This window comes from Opisthocomus hoazin, chromosome 18 (assembly GCF_030867145.1).
Source record: "Opisthocomus hoazin isolate bOpiHoa1 chromosome 18, bOpiHoa1.hap1, whole genome shotgun sequence".
Taxonomy (NCBI): domain Eukaryota; kingdom Metazoa; phylum Chordata; class Aves; order Opisthocomiformes; family Opisthocomidae; genus Opisthocomus; species Opisthocomus hoazin.
The window spans coordinates 10,040,232-10,055,718 of NC_134431.1; the positions used below are offsets into that span (position 1 = coordinate 10,040,232).

A 15,487-nucleotide genomic window follows, 5' to 3' on the forward strand; every position below is an offset into this window, starting at 1 on the left:
CTACTGGGCAAAAGAGCAAGCTGGAGTTGAGAGGCTTGTGCTCTCTTGTTCTGAAGAGCAAGAGGCAATAAGGTTCTTCCTTTATAAAACGGTAGGCTATGTAGGGTGTGAGCTATTTGGAAACAGTGTATTCCAAAGCCTCTCCAGGGTTTTTGTTTGGGAGAAGGAAGAGACAAGTGTTTCATTTTGAAGATTGTTTTCCACACTTTGTTGCCCCTCAATAGATTGTCAGGTGGATACATACTACTTACAGTGTAGGTGTATTATCTAAGCCGTGCAATCAGAAATGAAAATGTACATTTGTGCTTTTGCTTCACAGGATCTTCCTGAGTTCTTTGAAGATAACATGGAAACATGGATGACAAATTTTCATAGTCTTCTAACTTTAGATAATAAACTTTTACAGACCGATGTAAGTACTGCATAAACCTCCTGGTTTGCCTCTGTGTAATGGAGAAGGTTGACTGAGAACTTAGGACTAACTCTGAACAATCCAATGTTTTCTTTGTTGGGTAAAAAAAGGAATAAAATAACTATAAGAAAATGGTGTTTAAGAGACATTGCCCCATTGTCTAAGAAATTTGAGGTCCGGTTCTTGAAGTTATATCTCAGATACAGGTATGTGCAGCTGTGCACAGAAATCATCCATGAGTAGATGCTTTTGAGGACATCTGCTGAAGTAACCTGATCATTAGAGAGTCACAATGCTTGGGTTTTCTATACCTTTCAGCTGGTTCATGCACTATGAGTTTTAGAAAACAGGATATCTTAAAGAACTTGAAACAGTTGAATGTAGAAGGCATGACATCCCTAAGTACTTTCATTTAGCATTTGCTGACTTTGTCTAATTATAAGAATGATTAATTTCACAAGTGAAAGATGATACGAAGTCATCAAAGCTCAAATTAATTTTGTGCATGCCTTTCTTCATTTGATATGCTGTCTTCCACATGCAGTGCAATAGTTTGCCATGTGATGGAGCCAAAGCAACTGATAAATTTATTTATAATACATAGGGAGGCATATTAAGTGTATCCTGTGCTGTAGTTTCATCGTTGTTTTAGGCTAATGCTGCTGCTAAAAGAAGCTTTGTTGCTCTTTTCTCTTCTCTTATCTTCTCTTGTGTCTTTGATCTGTTGCCCAGCACAAACATTCACGCAGCTGCATGCTGAACTGAGTCAGAAAGTGATAGGGATTAAAACTGACAGGTGGGGATTGGGGGGAGAGATGGAGCTGGGATGGTATTTTGTTGTTGGTTTGTTTTTTTGTTTTGGTTTGGTTTTATTACGTCCAGCTCAGTTTCCCCGTTCACTTTGTTTTGTGGCTCCACAAGCATCTGTGCTGGTATGGTGAAGGGGAGGGAACTACTTTTACAATTAATCCAATTTAAAGTAGCAAGATACGATGTCTTCTAAGCATATTTTTTTCAACACCTTGTGTTATCTTTTTCCTGTTGCATTTGTAAATTAATTTCATATCAAACTTTGTCAGGTCTAAATGATTTAAAAAGCATAGTACTTTCATTTGAAGTGTGGGTCTAATTTATAACTTGCGGTGCAGTTCCAGTACAAATCCGCAAAATACAGTACTTCTAGGGACGTGAGAGGGCTTTCTCTCACCTATTTAGAACATGGTAAAATAGTAGTGTGAATATTTCCTTCAAATATGTTGATACTTCTAATACTTAAGTAGTGTTGAAGTTTGGATGTTTAAGTTCTTAGTTTTGTTTTATGTGAGGATGAAGAGGAAGCTGGATTACTGGAGCTCCTGAAATCACAGATTTGTGATAATGCTGCTTTATATGCTCAAAAATATGATGAAGAATTCCAGCCCTACCTGCCACGTTTTGTAACAGCAATCTGGAATCTCTTAGTCACAACAGGCCAGGAAGTGAAATATGACTTGGTAAGTTATTATAAGCTGATTTTGTCAAGTTTAATAATGAATTATAAAGTGGTCAGTCATGCTAGAATTGTACATGTTCTGTTTGTGTTGTTCTAGCTGGTTAGTAATGCAATCCAGTTTCTGGCCTCAGTTTGTGAGAGACCACATTACAAGCACCTGTTTGAAGACCAGAATACATTGACAAGCATCTGTGAAAAAGTTATTGTTCCCAATATGGAATTTAGAGGTAACTTTTTGAGACATAAGTTTTCAAAGGCACAATAAAATCTATTTGTAATTATAGTGATATGTGGCTTTGCAGGACTAAGAATTGAGGATTACCTCTTGTGTACCTTAGTACTAGATTCAAAACCAAGTTTCTACAACAGATTGCTGTCCTATGGGCTTTGTAGAATTGTATGAATATATCTAATAATTTTTCTGTCTTACTGGGATCTCAGACTGAAAAGTATAGGAAGCCTAGGTTATATGCCGGCAATAATTTTTCATGATTATAGTGAATATCGGAATAATTCAAGGAGTCTAAATAGGCATGGATATCAGGCCTACTAAATTGTAATGTCTATTTCTCCAAGTTTTGATGGGCTCATATTAATCCTAGTATCTAAAATGCAGTGAGGATGTATTGTAATGGCAAGAAGCTTCTCTCTCTCTTAAGTCTTTGGCTCTGGAAGCCTCTTTAAATATACTGAGTGTTGAATATGTCCCATCTTTTTTTCTTTCTTTATTTTTTTAAATCGGGAATACATCAGCCTATGAGTATGAAAGACTAATTTGTGGGGCAGCAGCAAGCTAAACAGACTAGTCTGGCTGCATGTTTCTAATTATTTTTTATTAATGTTATAGAAAAGTACTTAGAAAAAATAGCAAGTTGATAATAATACAGCTTTTTAACATAAAAAAAAACCCAGAGACGTCAGTCTTTAAACTTTTATGTATTTTATATTTTCAGCGGCTGATGAAGAAGCATTTGAAGATAATTCTGAAGAATATATAAGAAGGGATTTGGAAGGATCTGGTAATCCACTGATTTGTACTAAGAACACTTGGTCTTTAAATACAGCTCTAAAGAGATGAAGCAATTTGCTGAAGCTTTTATAAGATATTTTTTGAATTGGGAACGTTCCCTCCCCCACAGGAGATTTTATCCAGTTTTTGATCAAGTCTACTTAACGAGGTGCCCATCACAGTGTCTTTTTGTTTTGAACAATTTTTGCAGAGTTTTTTTCCTTAATTGGATTGGTATGTCTCCTGCACTGCACCCATTCTCATTTCAGCAAATATAGCCTGTAAGTCAGTGCTAAATAGTGACCGCAGTTGTGTATTTAGTTCCTATGTACAGAGTTTTAAATAACATGAAGAGCCTGTGTCTGTATTTAGTAGGCTGTCATGTTTAAACTGAAATTCTGACCAGTGTTGCATACAAATCTGTGATCAAGCCAGCTGGACACCAGCCAGCCCTTGTACACTGGCACTGTGTTCAAACCAGTACAGTAAAAGTCCTGAAAACACAGTGCTGTGCTAACAGAGCTACTTGATTATCTGATTGTAGCTGACTGGTCTTCAACCAGGGCAGAGCACAAATGGAGCAAATCCAGATCTGTATGAAAATTCTGTATATGCTGTTCTGTGCCAGTAACAGTTTACTGACTGACTTTTAGATTAATGACACTTCATAAGAGATTTCAGAAATTACTGTAGATTTGCAGTGGAGGACAAAAATAGGAGGAAAATGTTTTAGAACTTTTTTTCAAACAAATGTTTTATCATTCTTATCCAGGATTGGCTGCATTTTAAGTATTTGTGAAGCTTATATTTGTTGGGCACTTCTGCTTTTAAGATAATTGAGGCAAGAGGTATTTGTGTTCTTCAGAGATTACTTTAGAAATGTACTCTGTTGTGTTTGACTTGCTTTGTTTTCCTCCTGTCACTTCTCTTAGTATATTGTACTAAAGGGCAGCTGGGGTTTATTTTTCTTTTCTTGAAACAAGGAATTTTTACAGATAATTTTTTTTTTTCTTTGTTTTTTCTTCACGAAAATGTGCTGATTCAGTGTGGTAGTCCGGCAGCTAAGTACCACACAGCAGCTTGCTCACTCCCCACTCTGCTGCAAGGGGAGGAGGGAGAGAATAGGAAGAGTAAAAGTGAGAAGACTCATGGACAGAGATAAAGACAATTAAAGTGAAAGGAAGAAAGAAAAGAGAACAGGGGTGGGGGGGAAGTAGTCAATGACTCGCCACCTCCCACAGGTAGACTGATGCCCAGCCTGTCCCTAAGCAGTGGCTACCTCCCCAAAACCCTCTCCCCTCAGTTTTTACTGCTAAGCATGACATTATATGGTATGGAATATCCCTTCGGTCGATTTGGATCAGCTATCCAGGTTGTATCGCCTCCCAACTTCTTGCCCACCCCCAGCCTTCTTGCTGGGAAGGAAAAAGAGAAAGCCTTGACACTGTGCAAGCACTCTTCAGCAACAGCCAAAACACCGGGGTGTTATCAGTAGTTTTAGTCACTAGCACAAAACACAGCACCATATGGGCTGCTGTGGAGAAAATTAACTCCATCCCAACCAGATTTGGGGGCGTAATTGTCAACGTAATAAAAAGCCTCCCCCTGCATGCTTACTGAAACTTGCTTTAGAGGGCAGTAAAACTTGTGAATATGCATGCAGAATTGGTAGGTGTCCATTCCTCTTTTTTATTGTACAAATAGTCTCTATTATGACAGTAAGTATAAGACTTAAATGTGTTCTTATGCATCAGTGTGGAGGATTGCAATAATTAACGTGAAGTCTGGCTGTAACTGGAAAAGCTGTATATTATGAATACATTATTATTATGTTGATTAATATGAAAAGCTGTATACTTTCTCATATCCAAAGTGTCTTTGATTCTCATGCAGATATTGACACCAGGCGCAGAGCAGCTTGTGATCTAGTTAGAGGCTTGTGCAAATTTTTTGAAGGACCTGTGACAGGGATTTTTTCTGGATATGTTAATTCCATGCTGCAAGAATATGCAAAGAATCCATCTGTTAACTGGAAGCACAAAGATGCAGCTATTTACCTTGTTACATCTTTGGCATCCAAAGCTCAAACACAGAAGGTACTTTGTCATTCTATTCATTTTAATCCATATACATTCAAATATTATAGCATATATGAGGACTACAATTCATTTTATGCTGCTTCAGAATAACAGTAACTCTATTTGTAGTAGTTTAATGTTGATGAGATTAAAAGTTGTCCATTATAGAATCCTATCACAGTTGGTAATTTGGTGGTATCTGATCTTCAGATAGATTGGGCAAAATCAGCAACCGTGTGTCACCATTTGGCAGGCCTTATTAGCGTGTGTGAAGCAGCCATACAAACAAAATTAGCTTGGGTCTAGACGCTCTGAGTTTTTAAATGCTACTGAGCCAGAGTTCGTAAGCTATGGAAGGCCAAATTCAGCTTTACAGAAGATCAGAAGTGTTAAGCAGACTAGAAGGAATCTCAGTGACTCTTACAGTTCTTGTCATTATGTTTCCTGTTATTTGAGTGTTTATGATTTGGAAATGGCATGTGAATGCTGATGATGGCTGGAAGTGGATCTCATTACTTGTTTGGGAGAAAGCAACTAAGGCTGGATGCATTGAAAAGCCACAACTGAGCTAAATTGTTATTTGGAAACAGTAGCATTGTATCAAATGTCCTACAGAACAGATTTTAATATCCTAATAAACATTTTAAATTGTTATTACAGTTCAAATCTCAGTGGCTTTACAAGACATGTTTGAGGCAAACATAGTAAAGCCTGTTGTACAGTGTCTTTATGCAATTTTGCTGTGTTTTCCTAAAACTCTGGTTGTATACTACTGCACAGCAATTGCTAAGAACAGTTATGCATAATGTGAACCAGAGTCTTCTAGCAATTAGAAAACTGCTGTGAGTTGTGCATCTTTCTTTTCTGTGCTATTTAGTGGCAAATATGGGATAACATCACTTGGATATTTATCAATCAAGCGTTCTATCTGAAAATCCTATTTTAAAAATTAGTTGCATTTTTCGTAAATTAGGTAGTTGTTATTTTGCTGCTCTAATTCTGAATTGGAGTTTGAGTCCTGAACTTTTCCGTTTTAAAAGACCTATCACAAAAAGGTATTGTAAGATGTTGATATTTTCTGTCATAAATTTTGGTTGATTATTACTGTGTTACATGCTATTATTCCTCAACTCAGAGCTGGTAACTTGAACCTCAGTAGTGCTATGGCTGAAACCTAGAGAGTAAAAATAGGAAGAAAGAGAAACTGGATGGCGCTCTGCTAAAGATGCAATTGCAACAATCTCATCACGTGCATGCACACTTTAGAGTCCTTTTATTAAAAGCACATGAAATAAGTAAGAAAATTATCTGAATGTCAACATCTAAAACCAGAGTCGGTTTATTTTTTGCATTTCTAGCATGGAATAACACAAGCCAATGAACTTGTTAATCTGACAGAATTCTTCGTGAATCACATTCAACCTGACTTAAAGTCCGCTAGTGGTAAGTTAATTTCAATATGGCAGTTTTTATGATACATCTACAACCTTGACAGTGACCATCGCTTGATGAGGCTCAAGCACTCATATATCAGCATAATCTTTGAGACAGAAAACTGCTAACACCTGGCACGCCGGAAAGTAATTCAAATTTTTTGGCCAGCAATGAATGAGCTTTTAAACAAAGGTGGATTACCACATGCTGTCTGCAAGATCAGAGCATGTATGCGCATGATTGCTATCAGCTACATGCTTAAACTTGTTGAATCTGAGTAATTTGATTTCTGTATTTGAGACATTATGGCAGACTTCTATGCTATACGAAACCCTGAGAAGTCAAAAATACCGGAGGCTAGGTTGTAGCCTGTATCAGCCCATACTGATGAGATTACAAATGTCTAGATTTAAGCCATGTAATTTATTTTATGCTTCAGCAATTATCTTATGATATTTGGAACGTAGTGGATTGTCTTGGAATATGTGATTGGAGGTTGTTAAAATCTGAGCCAGAAGGGGAAATTTCATGTGCAATAGTTGGACTGTACACTTAATGGTACTGGGGCATGATTTGTATCTAAAAATGATATTCTGTCTAACAGTGCCGATACAGAAATGCGGAAACTAAGCAACATAGAGAAACATTGTGTGTATTATTTTTGAGGGGAAAAATCATGACTTAATGTCACCTCTTTATATAGTATATGTTCAGTAGTCACATTTATATGAAAAGTATCAACAAAACTTTCAATTTTTTTTATTGCAGTGAATGAATTCCCTGTGCTAAAAGCAGATGGTATCAAATATATAATGATTTTTAGAAACCAAGTAAGTTTTTCTTATGGTAAAAACGTATTGTAGTTTGTTACTTTATATTTGCCAAGCCTAATTTATCTTAGTTGGCCATATGTTAACAAGTGTTTGATAGTCATATATAACACTTCATGCTGAATTTTTAGTTTTGAAAGTAAATGATATTGTTATAAATATCCAACTAACATGTAGTCTATATGCTATCCATATGCTGTGGGAGCACTGAACATCTTAGCATGCTTAGTTCTGTGACACACTCAGACTTTTTAAGTGAATGTCTAAATATACTTGATTGCTCATATCATTGCGGTAGTTGTTAAATAGAGTACAGCAACTTTGTCCTTTACCTTTTCTGATTTGTGAGGTGCAATAAATATTGAGTATTATTTCTAAATTTTAGATTACCTTTGCTCACCTCTTCCAAAATATATCTGTGCTTTTTTTGTTAAAGCTTGATATTTTTTGAATTGCCCGTAAAGCCCAAGTAAAATGGAAAAAGAAATATACATTAGGATTATATGCACTTACTGACAATCAAATGCAACATTGATGTTCGGGGGAAGTATACAGGCGCTGACAGAAATAGGTATGTCTTGGTTGTCAAGGTGTGATTTAGCAACTGGAGGAGCCTTCTAAGATTTCTTCCTCTGCCAAGCTTTCAGTTTGTAGCTGATGAGCTCAGGGTGGTTATGCTCTAGTGTTGAACCATCTGTATTTTTACGTAACATGTATAATTTGTTGCTATATTTTTGTAGGTATCTAAAGAACAACTGTTGGTATCTATTCCTCTTTTAATCAATCATCTTCAAGCAGAAAGTATTGTGGTCCATACTTATGCAGCCCATGCTCTTGAAAGACTGTTTACCATGAGGGGGACAAATAATACTACCCTGTAAGTTTTCAAGCAGAAGTGAATTCATTGCTACATAGGTTTTGTCCATGGGGAATGAGAAATATCTGTAGGAGATCTTATATTTTTTAGTATTACAATATTGTAAAATGCTTGAAGTTTGTGAATATCTTTCATCTTTAAAGAGCTGTGTTTCACTTAACAGCATTACAGCTGCAGAAATGGCACCATTTGTAGAAGTGCTATTAACGAACCTTTTTAAAGCACTGACGCTTCCTGGCTCATCTGAAAATGAATACATTATGAAAGGTAAATGCTTTTTGAGTTCTGCAATGTAAGAGTAACTTTAACTTAAAATAAAGGCTTATAGTTACAGCCTACTGAAATGTTTATTTGAAAATACTGCGTTATGCAAACATGCTAAAGAGGTGTGCGCAGCCTGCAGTTATTTACCAGGCTGTAGTAAGTCATCTTTGACTAAATTTATTGTACCAAAGAGAAACACTAAACATAATGGTACTGTGACAAATTAGTTCTCAAATGGTAGTCTTTGTATTGAGGACAGCTACAGGAGCAGTGTCAGTAGGAGATCTGAGTGGGTTATGGCTAATAGTGTGCCAAGATTTGAGACTTGCCAAAGATAAATGATGTTCTTTGCGAAGTTGTTTAATCTTCTGTGCTCCGTCTATCGAATGGGGATAATGAGGCTTTGCTTTATCCTTTGTCATGATTGTAGATGATTGCTCTTGCAGCGATTGGTCTTTCTTCCTCTATCTAATTCCTTGGGATCCGATTTAATAGTAAAAGGTAAAGGATTTAGGCGTATGATGGATGACAGAAGTGTGTTTGTCTACAGAAGATAATACTTTGAATTTATTTGCAGCCATCATGAGGAGTTTTTCTCTGCTACAGGAATCCATAATTCCATACATCCCTTCTGTCATCACACAGCTTACACAGAAACTGCTGGCTGTCAGTAAGGTAAAGAAACGGGCTAGCTGAGCAAAATGTTCAATTTTTACCTTTTAGAGCAGTCTTTCTAAAGATTTATGTATACCTTGTTGTTTGTATTCTGTTAGAATACTGTAAATTGTTCAATGTTTTCTGACTAAAATAAGTAAAAACAGCCTTCCAGTGAAGTACTGTCTTCCTTTTAGGACATACTTTCAAATCATTTTCCCCTGCTCTTATCTGACATTTGGAAACGGCATATCTTTCTGTAATACTAGTTTGTTCTAGTATAAATGTTTCCTTGTGCAGAGGCCAGCATTACAATTATCTGTTTTTCTCACAATTCCTTTATTCTTTGTCCGTGAAGCTTCTGAGGCTAGTATAAAATTTAGCACTGAAATGTGGGATTAGATTAAATAAATTACCCTCCTGCCTTTTGTGGGTTAAATCCTTTAGTTTTTTGTTCAGGCTGAGCTGATATCGTTGAACGTTGACATTAGGGAATGCTTTAGAATACCTTCATCAACTACCAGAAAAACTTCTACTGTGTATATTTTAAACTTAACCTGCTAAGTATAAGAAGTGTTCAATAAAGAATTGACTAGACACTTGCAGGATTGAAAAATATGTTTTTCCAGTTTTTGTTTTGTGGTACTTGAACTAATTTTCTAGTTTATGTAGAGCTTCTGAAAAACACTTGTTGTCTTAAAAATATTTATAAAAAACACCCCTTCTTTATGCATTAAAGGTTTTTGTTTGCTTTTATCTGTGGAATTAACTTTATTAGCATATTAATAAATAAATCATAAGTATCCTTATTCCCAATTGCTATGTTAGACTTCACTTAAAATAAAAAATATGTTTTGCTAAATAAGTGACTTGGCTGCAAGTTTGGGTTGATTTATCTGTTTATAACTTGTTTTTAGAATCCAAGCAAACCTCACTTTAACCATTACATGTTTGAATCAATATGCTTGTCGATAAGGATAACATGCAAAGCAAACCCTGATGCGGTTGGAAGCTTTGAAGAGGCTTTGTTTATGGTGTTCACTGAGATACTACAGAATGATGTGCAAGGTAAATTAAAATCAGTAAGTGGTTGTGCTCTCTCTCTACTATAGTTGGTTGCTATGATTTACCTCATAGCAGTTTTTCGGTAACACAGGAAATTTAAGTCAGAATGCAGCATGTTCACAGTCCTAAGAAACACTTTTAGGAAGCATCTAGGTGGTTCCATAGGGTACATCAACTGTATTAACTTACTTTTAAAACAAACTCTTATTTTTAAAAATGTCTAACGACGACTACTCCAAAGCTTCTTATTATTCTTAATTATATTGCCTTGTTTCTAGTAGTTCATTTTCCATGTTCTGAAACATTAACAAATAGAGGAAATGGAAATTGTATATATACAATGCTTGCAAATTTTTGGAATAATTACATTTGGGATGCAATACATTTCCCCAAGGTTTTATTTGTTGGAATCTTTTTGTTAATATCGTAAACTTGTAGGTTCAATCAACAGTTACATGGTTCCTAGGAATTGACAGTGACCGTATTTGCTGAATTTGTAAACGCCATCATTTCTTTTCCAGAGTTCATTCCATATGTATTTCAAGTGATGTCCCTACTTCTAGAAATGCATAAAAATGAAATCCCATCATCCTATATGGCATTGTTTCCTCATCTACTTCAGCCAGTATTATGGGAAAGGACAGGAAACATTCCTCCTCTGGTCCGACTCCTGCAGGCTTATTTAGAGCGGGGTGCCAATACAATAGCAAGCGCTGCTGCTGACAAAATTGTAAGTTGGATTGATTTAGTCACACTGTATGCCTCTAGACATGTTGAATTAGGATTTAAAATTAGGAGGAACTTTTACCTTCAGTGAATAGCTGGATTTGTGCAGGATTTATACTTGTAGTTTAAATTAGTGGTGCTTATGCAGAAAGACAAAAATTAGTAAGGATGTAGGCTTTTTGGATGCTTTTCTATTATGTGGATAAAGTAAATCCTAGACTGTCATGCTTTTGTCAATTAAGATGTAAAATTCCTGCGCTTAGTTTTTGCAAGCAGGTAAATTTCCACAATTTTCCTGTCTTGTTTGCCTCGTGTTGAACACTGGATCGGAAAAACTCTCAGACATTCTGTTCAGAACAGCCTTGAGAAGAGAGTGAGGAGGAGTCAAGATGCTGGGAGAGCTGCGGATTAGTGAATTCAGTGGGAGATTTATTCTGCGTACTTCTGTTATTTCTGCTGCTTTATCTGCTATGGTCAGACTTGAGTAGGCAATGCCGTGGATAAAGCAGAGATACATGTTCAGATTGACTTTGGTGTTCGTTTGATCAAGGTTAATCTTAATGCTCAAAGGAACAGTACTTGGTCCCAATAGTAATCTGTCTTCCTTGTCCTTAAGTGCAGAAACAGAATGCCATTTTACATTATGAAAGGTTTTGCATTGGTGTAGGTTTTAAACCGTAAGGGCCAGCTTTCTGGTAGGTCACATATGAAGAACTGTTGTTTTATATTTGCTTTGCTTACAGCCTGGATTGTTAGGTGTGTTCCAGAAGCTGATTGCCTCTAAAGCTAATGACCATCAAGGATTCTATCTTCTAAACAGCATTATAGAGCATATGCCTCCGTGAGTATGAGCTGAAATTGCTTTCAGAACTAATTTCTGTAGACTTTGAGATTTGGTATATTTGTACACTGCATAGCAAATGTTTAACAACTGAAAAATGTCACAGTTGTCGGTAAAATAGATTTGAACAATTCTACACATGTTTTCTGTGAAGTGACATGAGTAAAATCCTAATATGAATTGAATAACTATTCTTTTAAATTTCCAGTGAATCAGTTGACCAGTACAGGAAACAGATCTTCATTCTACTATTCCAAAGACTTCAAAATTCCAAAACAACAAAATTTATTAAAAGTAAGTTCCTTGCTGTATGAACAGCTTCAGTGCCAGTGATGGCAACAGTTTAGAACACGCACCTGTACTGAATAACCATCCTGTCATGTCCTGTGATTATACGGATGAAGGGACACTAGTGACTCTTAACATCAGTACCTTGCTTCAAATTATTTGTGTAATCAAGGGTGGCACTTGCCACAGCAGGTGACACTTATTTCATGAAAACTGAAGGGATGGAACTAAAATAATGGAAAAGACTTGTGTATTTCTCTTACTTTCTTACTCTGTGTGGTACCATTGGTTATCTGAAAGTGTCTCCATGTACTCTTCAACTAATACCAGCAAACTTTTTCTCAGACAACACAGTAATACTGACCACACTTCCTTTTGTTTACATATAGTTGTGTGTTATTACTGTTAAATATTTCATGCATTTGTGTCAGTCTGCCTTAGTATGACAAGTTATTGATACAGTTTTGTGTTAAACTAGCAAAGCTCTGACAAATTAATGAAAATACATATTCTGATTATTCCTGCTGTAACAGGAAGATTATTGTCATACTGATTGGATGATTTTAATAATACTATCACTACACAAATTATGCAATGTCTATTACTTAATCCTATAAAATATGGTTTAATGCCACCTGATAGGAGCAAGAATGATAGGATTGCTTATCATCGTCTTCCACAAGTAAAATATAAGTGGTGCTTTTAATGCCTTGCCTCTGTGCTCTGTTACAAAGGCCATGCAAATGGCTTCACTACTGATCTGAAAAACTGCATTGCATGAAGTTTTTGGCTAAAAGCATTGAGCAGTTCTTTTGGTCCTTGATCTGAAAAATTTGTAGATGGCTTTTCTAATGCTTTATAACTGCTGTAAGGGGAAAAAAGGACTGAATCTTGTCTTAGTTGTTTTACAGCCATGTTTTAGTAGGGTGTGGTATGTGAGAAGTTCAGCAGTTTTTAGGCAAACTTCAAGGTAGCAAGTTAATGTACTTCACTAAAACTGAATATTTATAAAGATTGCCATTTGTATCCCTTTGGAAAACTTGTACGAATGTATTTTGCTGCTGATTCTAAAGCTATTCTTTTGTTTTCATGTTGAGTTTTAATTTGACCTTTTTCTTTTTACAGGTTTCTTAGTCTTCATTAACTTGTACTGCATAAAATATGGGGCATTAGCTCTGCAGGAAATATTTGACAGCATACAGCCAAAGTTAGTATATATGTATTTTTTTTATTTAAGACTGCTGTGTAATTTTTATCTTTTAAAGTAGGAAATAGTTGTCTCCCTTACTTAAAATTGCAAACTGTATTTGTCACTAATTTGACTAGCCAAATGGTTCTTCTAATGTGGTTGACTTATTTGTCTAGCAATTTTTCTTTAGATTTGCTGTCCGCAGTTCGTTGTTAATAGTTCAAGATATTAATCTCTTGAGCAGATCATAAAAAGGAGAAAGTAATGTGTTTATTCTTTTCCCTTTCTGAAAAGTAGAAATTTGAGCATACAAACTAGGCATCCACTGCAACAGGACAGTATCTTAACAGATTAGTTGGCTTTCTCTTTTTGCTAGCAATTCAGATTGCTTCTGGTTTTCTTTTATTACCATAAGGCTGATAAGGCTTTCTAATACTTTTTCTTTTAATGTCATAATAGGATGTTTGGAATGGTTTTGGAGAAAATTATAATTCCTGAAATCCAGAAAGTGTCTGGACAAGTTGAAAAGAAAATCTGTGCTGTTGGCATTACAAAAATATTAACAGAATGTCCTCCTATGATGGACACTGAGTACACGAAGCTGTGGTATGTGAACACTTCTTCAAGTTCTGTTAGGCTATTTGTGTTTTTGAAGATGTGGCCTATCATAAAAAGACAATGGAGTTTATGTGAAGAATGTGATTTCTTCAGGCCTGCTATTGTTACGAGGCTGAGTTTCAGGCTTTTCATACCGCTTTCTTTTTTCAGCAAATAAAAACTACATACCACTTTCTTTTTTCAGCAAATAAAAACTATTATTTTCAAAGCAGATGCCAGAACTGGTTTGAGATTTTTGTGATGGAGATAGCACTGATTGGGCTAGCTAGGACTGCATTTAAGAAAATACACAACTTTTTTCTTTTGGCTTGTGTTCTTTCTAAAAAGCTAGTTTTTACTTATAACTGTACTGCTAGTCAGGAGACCTGAGCATACTTATAACCTGACAGAGACTGTAAGATCTTAGCTTGACAGTAGAATTTTGGGGGGAGCTATGTAGGAAGATTGTAAGCCAGTCCAGCAGTCTAGGATGTCAGGTAGCCTGAATTTAATGACAATAACTGGATCCCTGAACTAGAACTTTTTTTTTAATGTACTTGGGGAAAAGGTGTAATCTGGAAAAGAATTGCTTTCATTAGGTATGTTTCATGATAATTTGACCTGATGAAACATAAATACATTGCTCATGCTTTTAATATGAGCACCTACATTATGCCTGTAAAATACACCGATGCACAATTCTTGAAGTCCAGCTTAGTTTGGGCACTTATAATTTCAGTAGCTAAGCAAGTACCTGCAAGGGCTAAATTGTAAAGGGTTCCAAGTAATTTGAATATGCTTATAAAATGGACCCTGTCCTAGCATATTTTAAGCACTCCAATTTTATCTTCCCCTCTTCACATACAGGACTCCTTTGCTGCAGGCCCTCATTGGCCTCTTTGAACTGCCTGAGGATGACACTATCCCTGATGAAGAACACTTCATTGACATAGAAGATACTCCAGGATATCAGACTGCATTCTCTCAGCTAGCCTTTGCTGGGAAAAAAGAGCACGATCCTGTAGGTCAAATGGTGAACAATCCTAGAATCCATCTGGCACAGTCTCTTCACAAACTGTCTACAGCATGCCCTGGCAGGGTAGGTGACTTTCATACATGGCATGGTAATGCTAAGTTCCGCAGAGAATAAATGCTTTTTTGATAATGGGTCTCTTTTGCTAGTGCTTCATAATCAGCAAAATGAAGCATATCGTAACCAGAATGCAAGGTATTGCTCTCTTTTATTCTTTAATGGAATATAGTCTCCTTCTCTGGAGATATTCAGAACCCGCCTGGACAAGGTCCTGTGCAGCCTGCTGTAGGTGACCCTGCTTTGGCAGGGGGGTTGGACTGGGTGATCCCCAGAGGTCCCTTCCAACCCCGAACATTCTGTGATTCTGTGATAGCTTTTGTAAGGTTTTTTCCCTAGTAACCTTAGAACGGCCATATTTTCACATTAGCTAATTTAGCAATAACCTTAGGTCATTTCTTAAATGAAAATTTATCCTCTTATTGGTATACAACTAGTACTTGTCTCCAGTTGAATTATATGTACTCAGGAAATTTCAGGCAACTCACAGTAAATGAAACAAGTTCACTTTACAGTTAACTATTCTAACCTGTAGCATATTTGTTTTGTTCAAGATTTTGGTAAATTGCCTGAGAGATCTGGTGTTTGCTGCATCCAAATATCTGCTTTAATAACTGAAGGTTTTCTCTACTTTGCTTTCA

General features: G+C 36.2%; 1 protein-coding gene across 3 annotated transcripts in view; it reads left to right on the forward strand.

The window, feature by feature from the left end:
* CSE1L (chromosome segregation 1 like) overlaps positions 1-15,487 on the forward strand; it is a 29,530-nt gene that overhangs the window by 7,936 nt on the left and 6,107 nt on the right. For all 3 annotated transcript variants that reach the window (XM_075438463.1, XM_075438462.1, XM_075438464.1), the window contains exons 8-24: positions 320-412; positions 1,738-1,905; positions 2,002-2,131; positions 2,858-2,923; positions 4,807-5,009; positions 6,350-6,434; positions 7,194-7,255; positions 7,996-8,132; positions 8,296-8,399; positions 8,974-9,071; positions 9,968-10,118; positions 10,637-10,845; positions 11,585-11,682; positions 11,891-11,976; positions 13,096-13,177; positions 13,619-13,765; positions 14,624-14,855. In XM_075438463.1, coding sequence (XP_075294578.1) covers positions 320-412; positions 1,738-1,905; positions 2,002-2,131; positions 2,858-2,923; positions 4,807-5,009; positions 6,350-6,434; positions 7,194-7,255; positions 7,996-8,132; positions 8,296-8,399; positions 8,974-9,071; positions 9,968-10,118; positions 10,637-10,845; positions 11,585-11,682; positions 11,891-11,976; positions 13,096-13,177; positions 13,619-13,765; positions 14,624-14,855 — 2,151 coding nt within the window. The remainder of the gene's footprint in view (positions 1-319; positions 413-1,737; positions 1,906-2,001; positions 2,132-2,857; positions 2,924-4,806; positions 5,010-6,349; positions 6,435-7,193; positions 7,256-7,995; positions 8,133-8,295; positions 8,400-8,973; positions 9,072-9,967; positions 10,119-10,636; positions 10,846-11,584; positions 11,683-11,890; positions 11,977-13,095; positions 13,178-13,618; positions 13,766-14,623; positions 14,856-15,487) is intronic.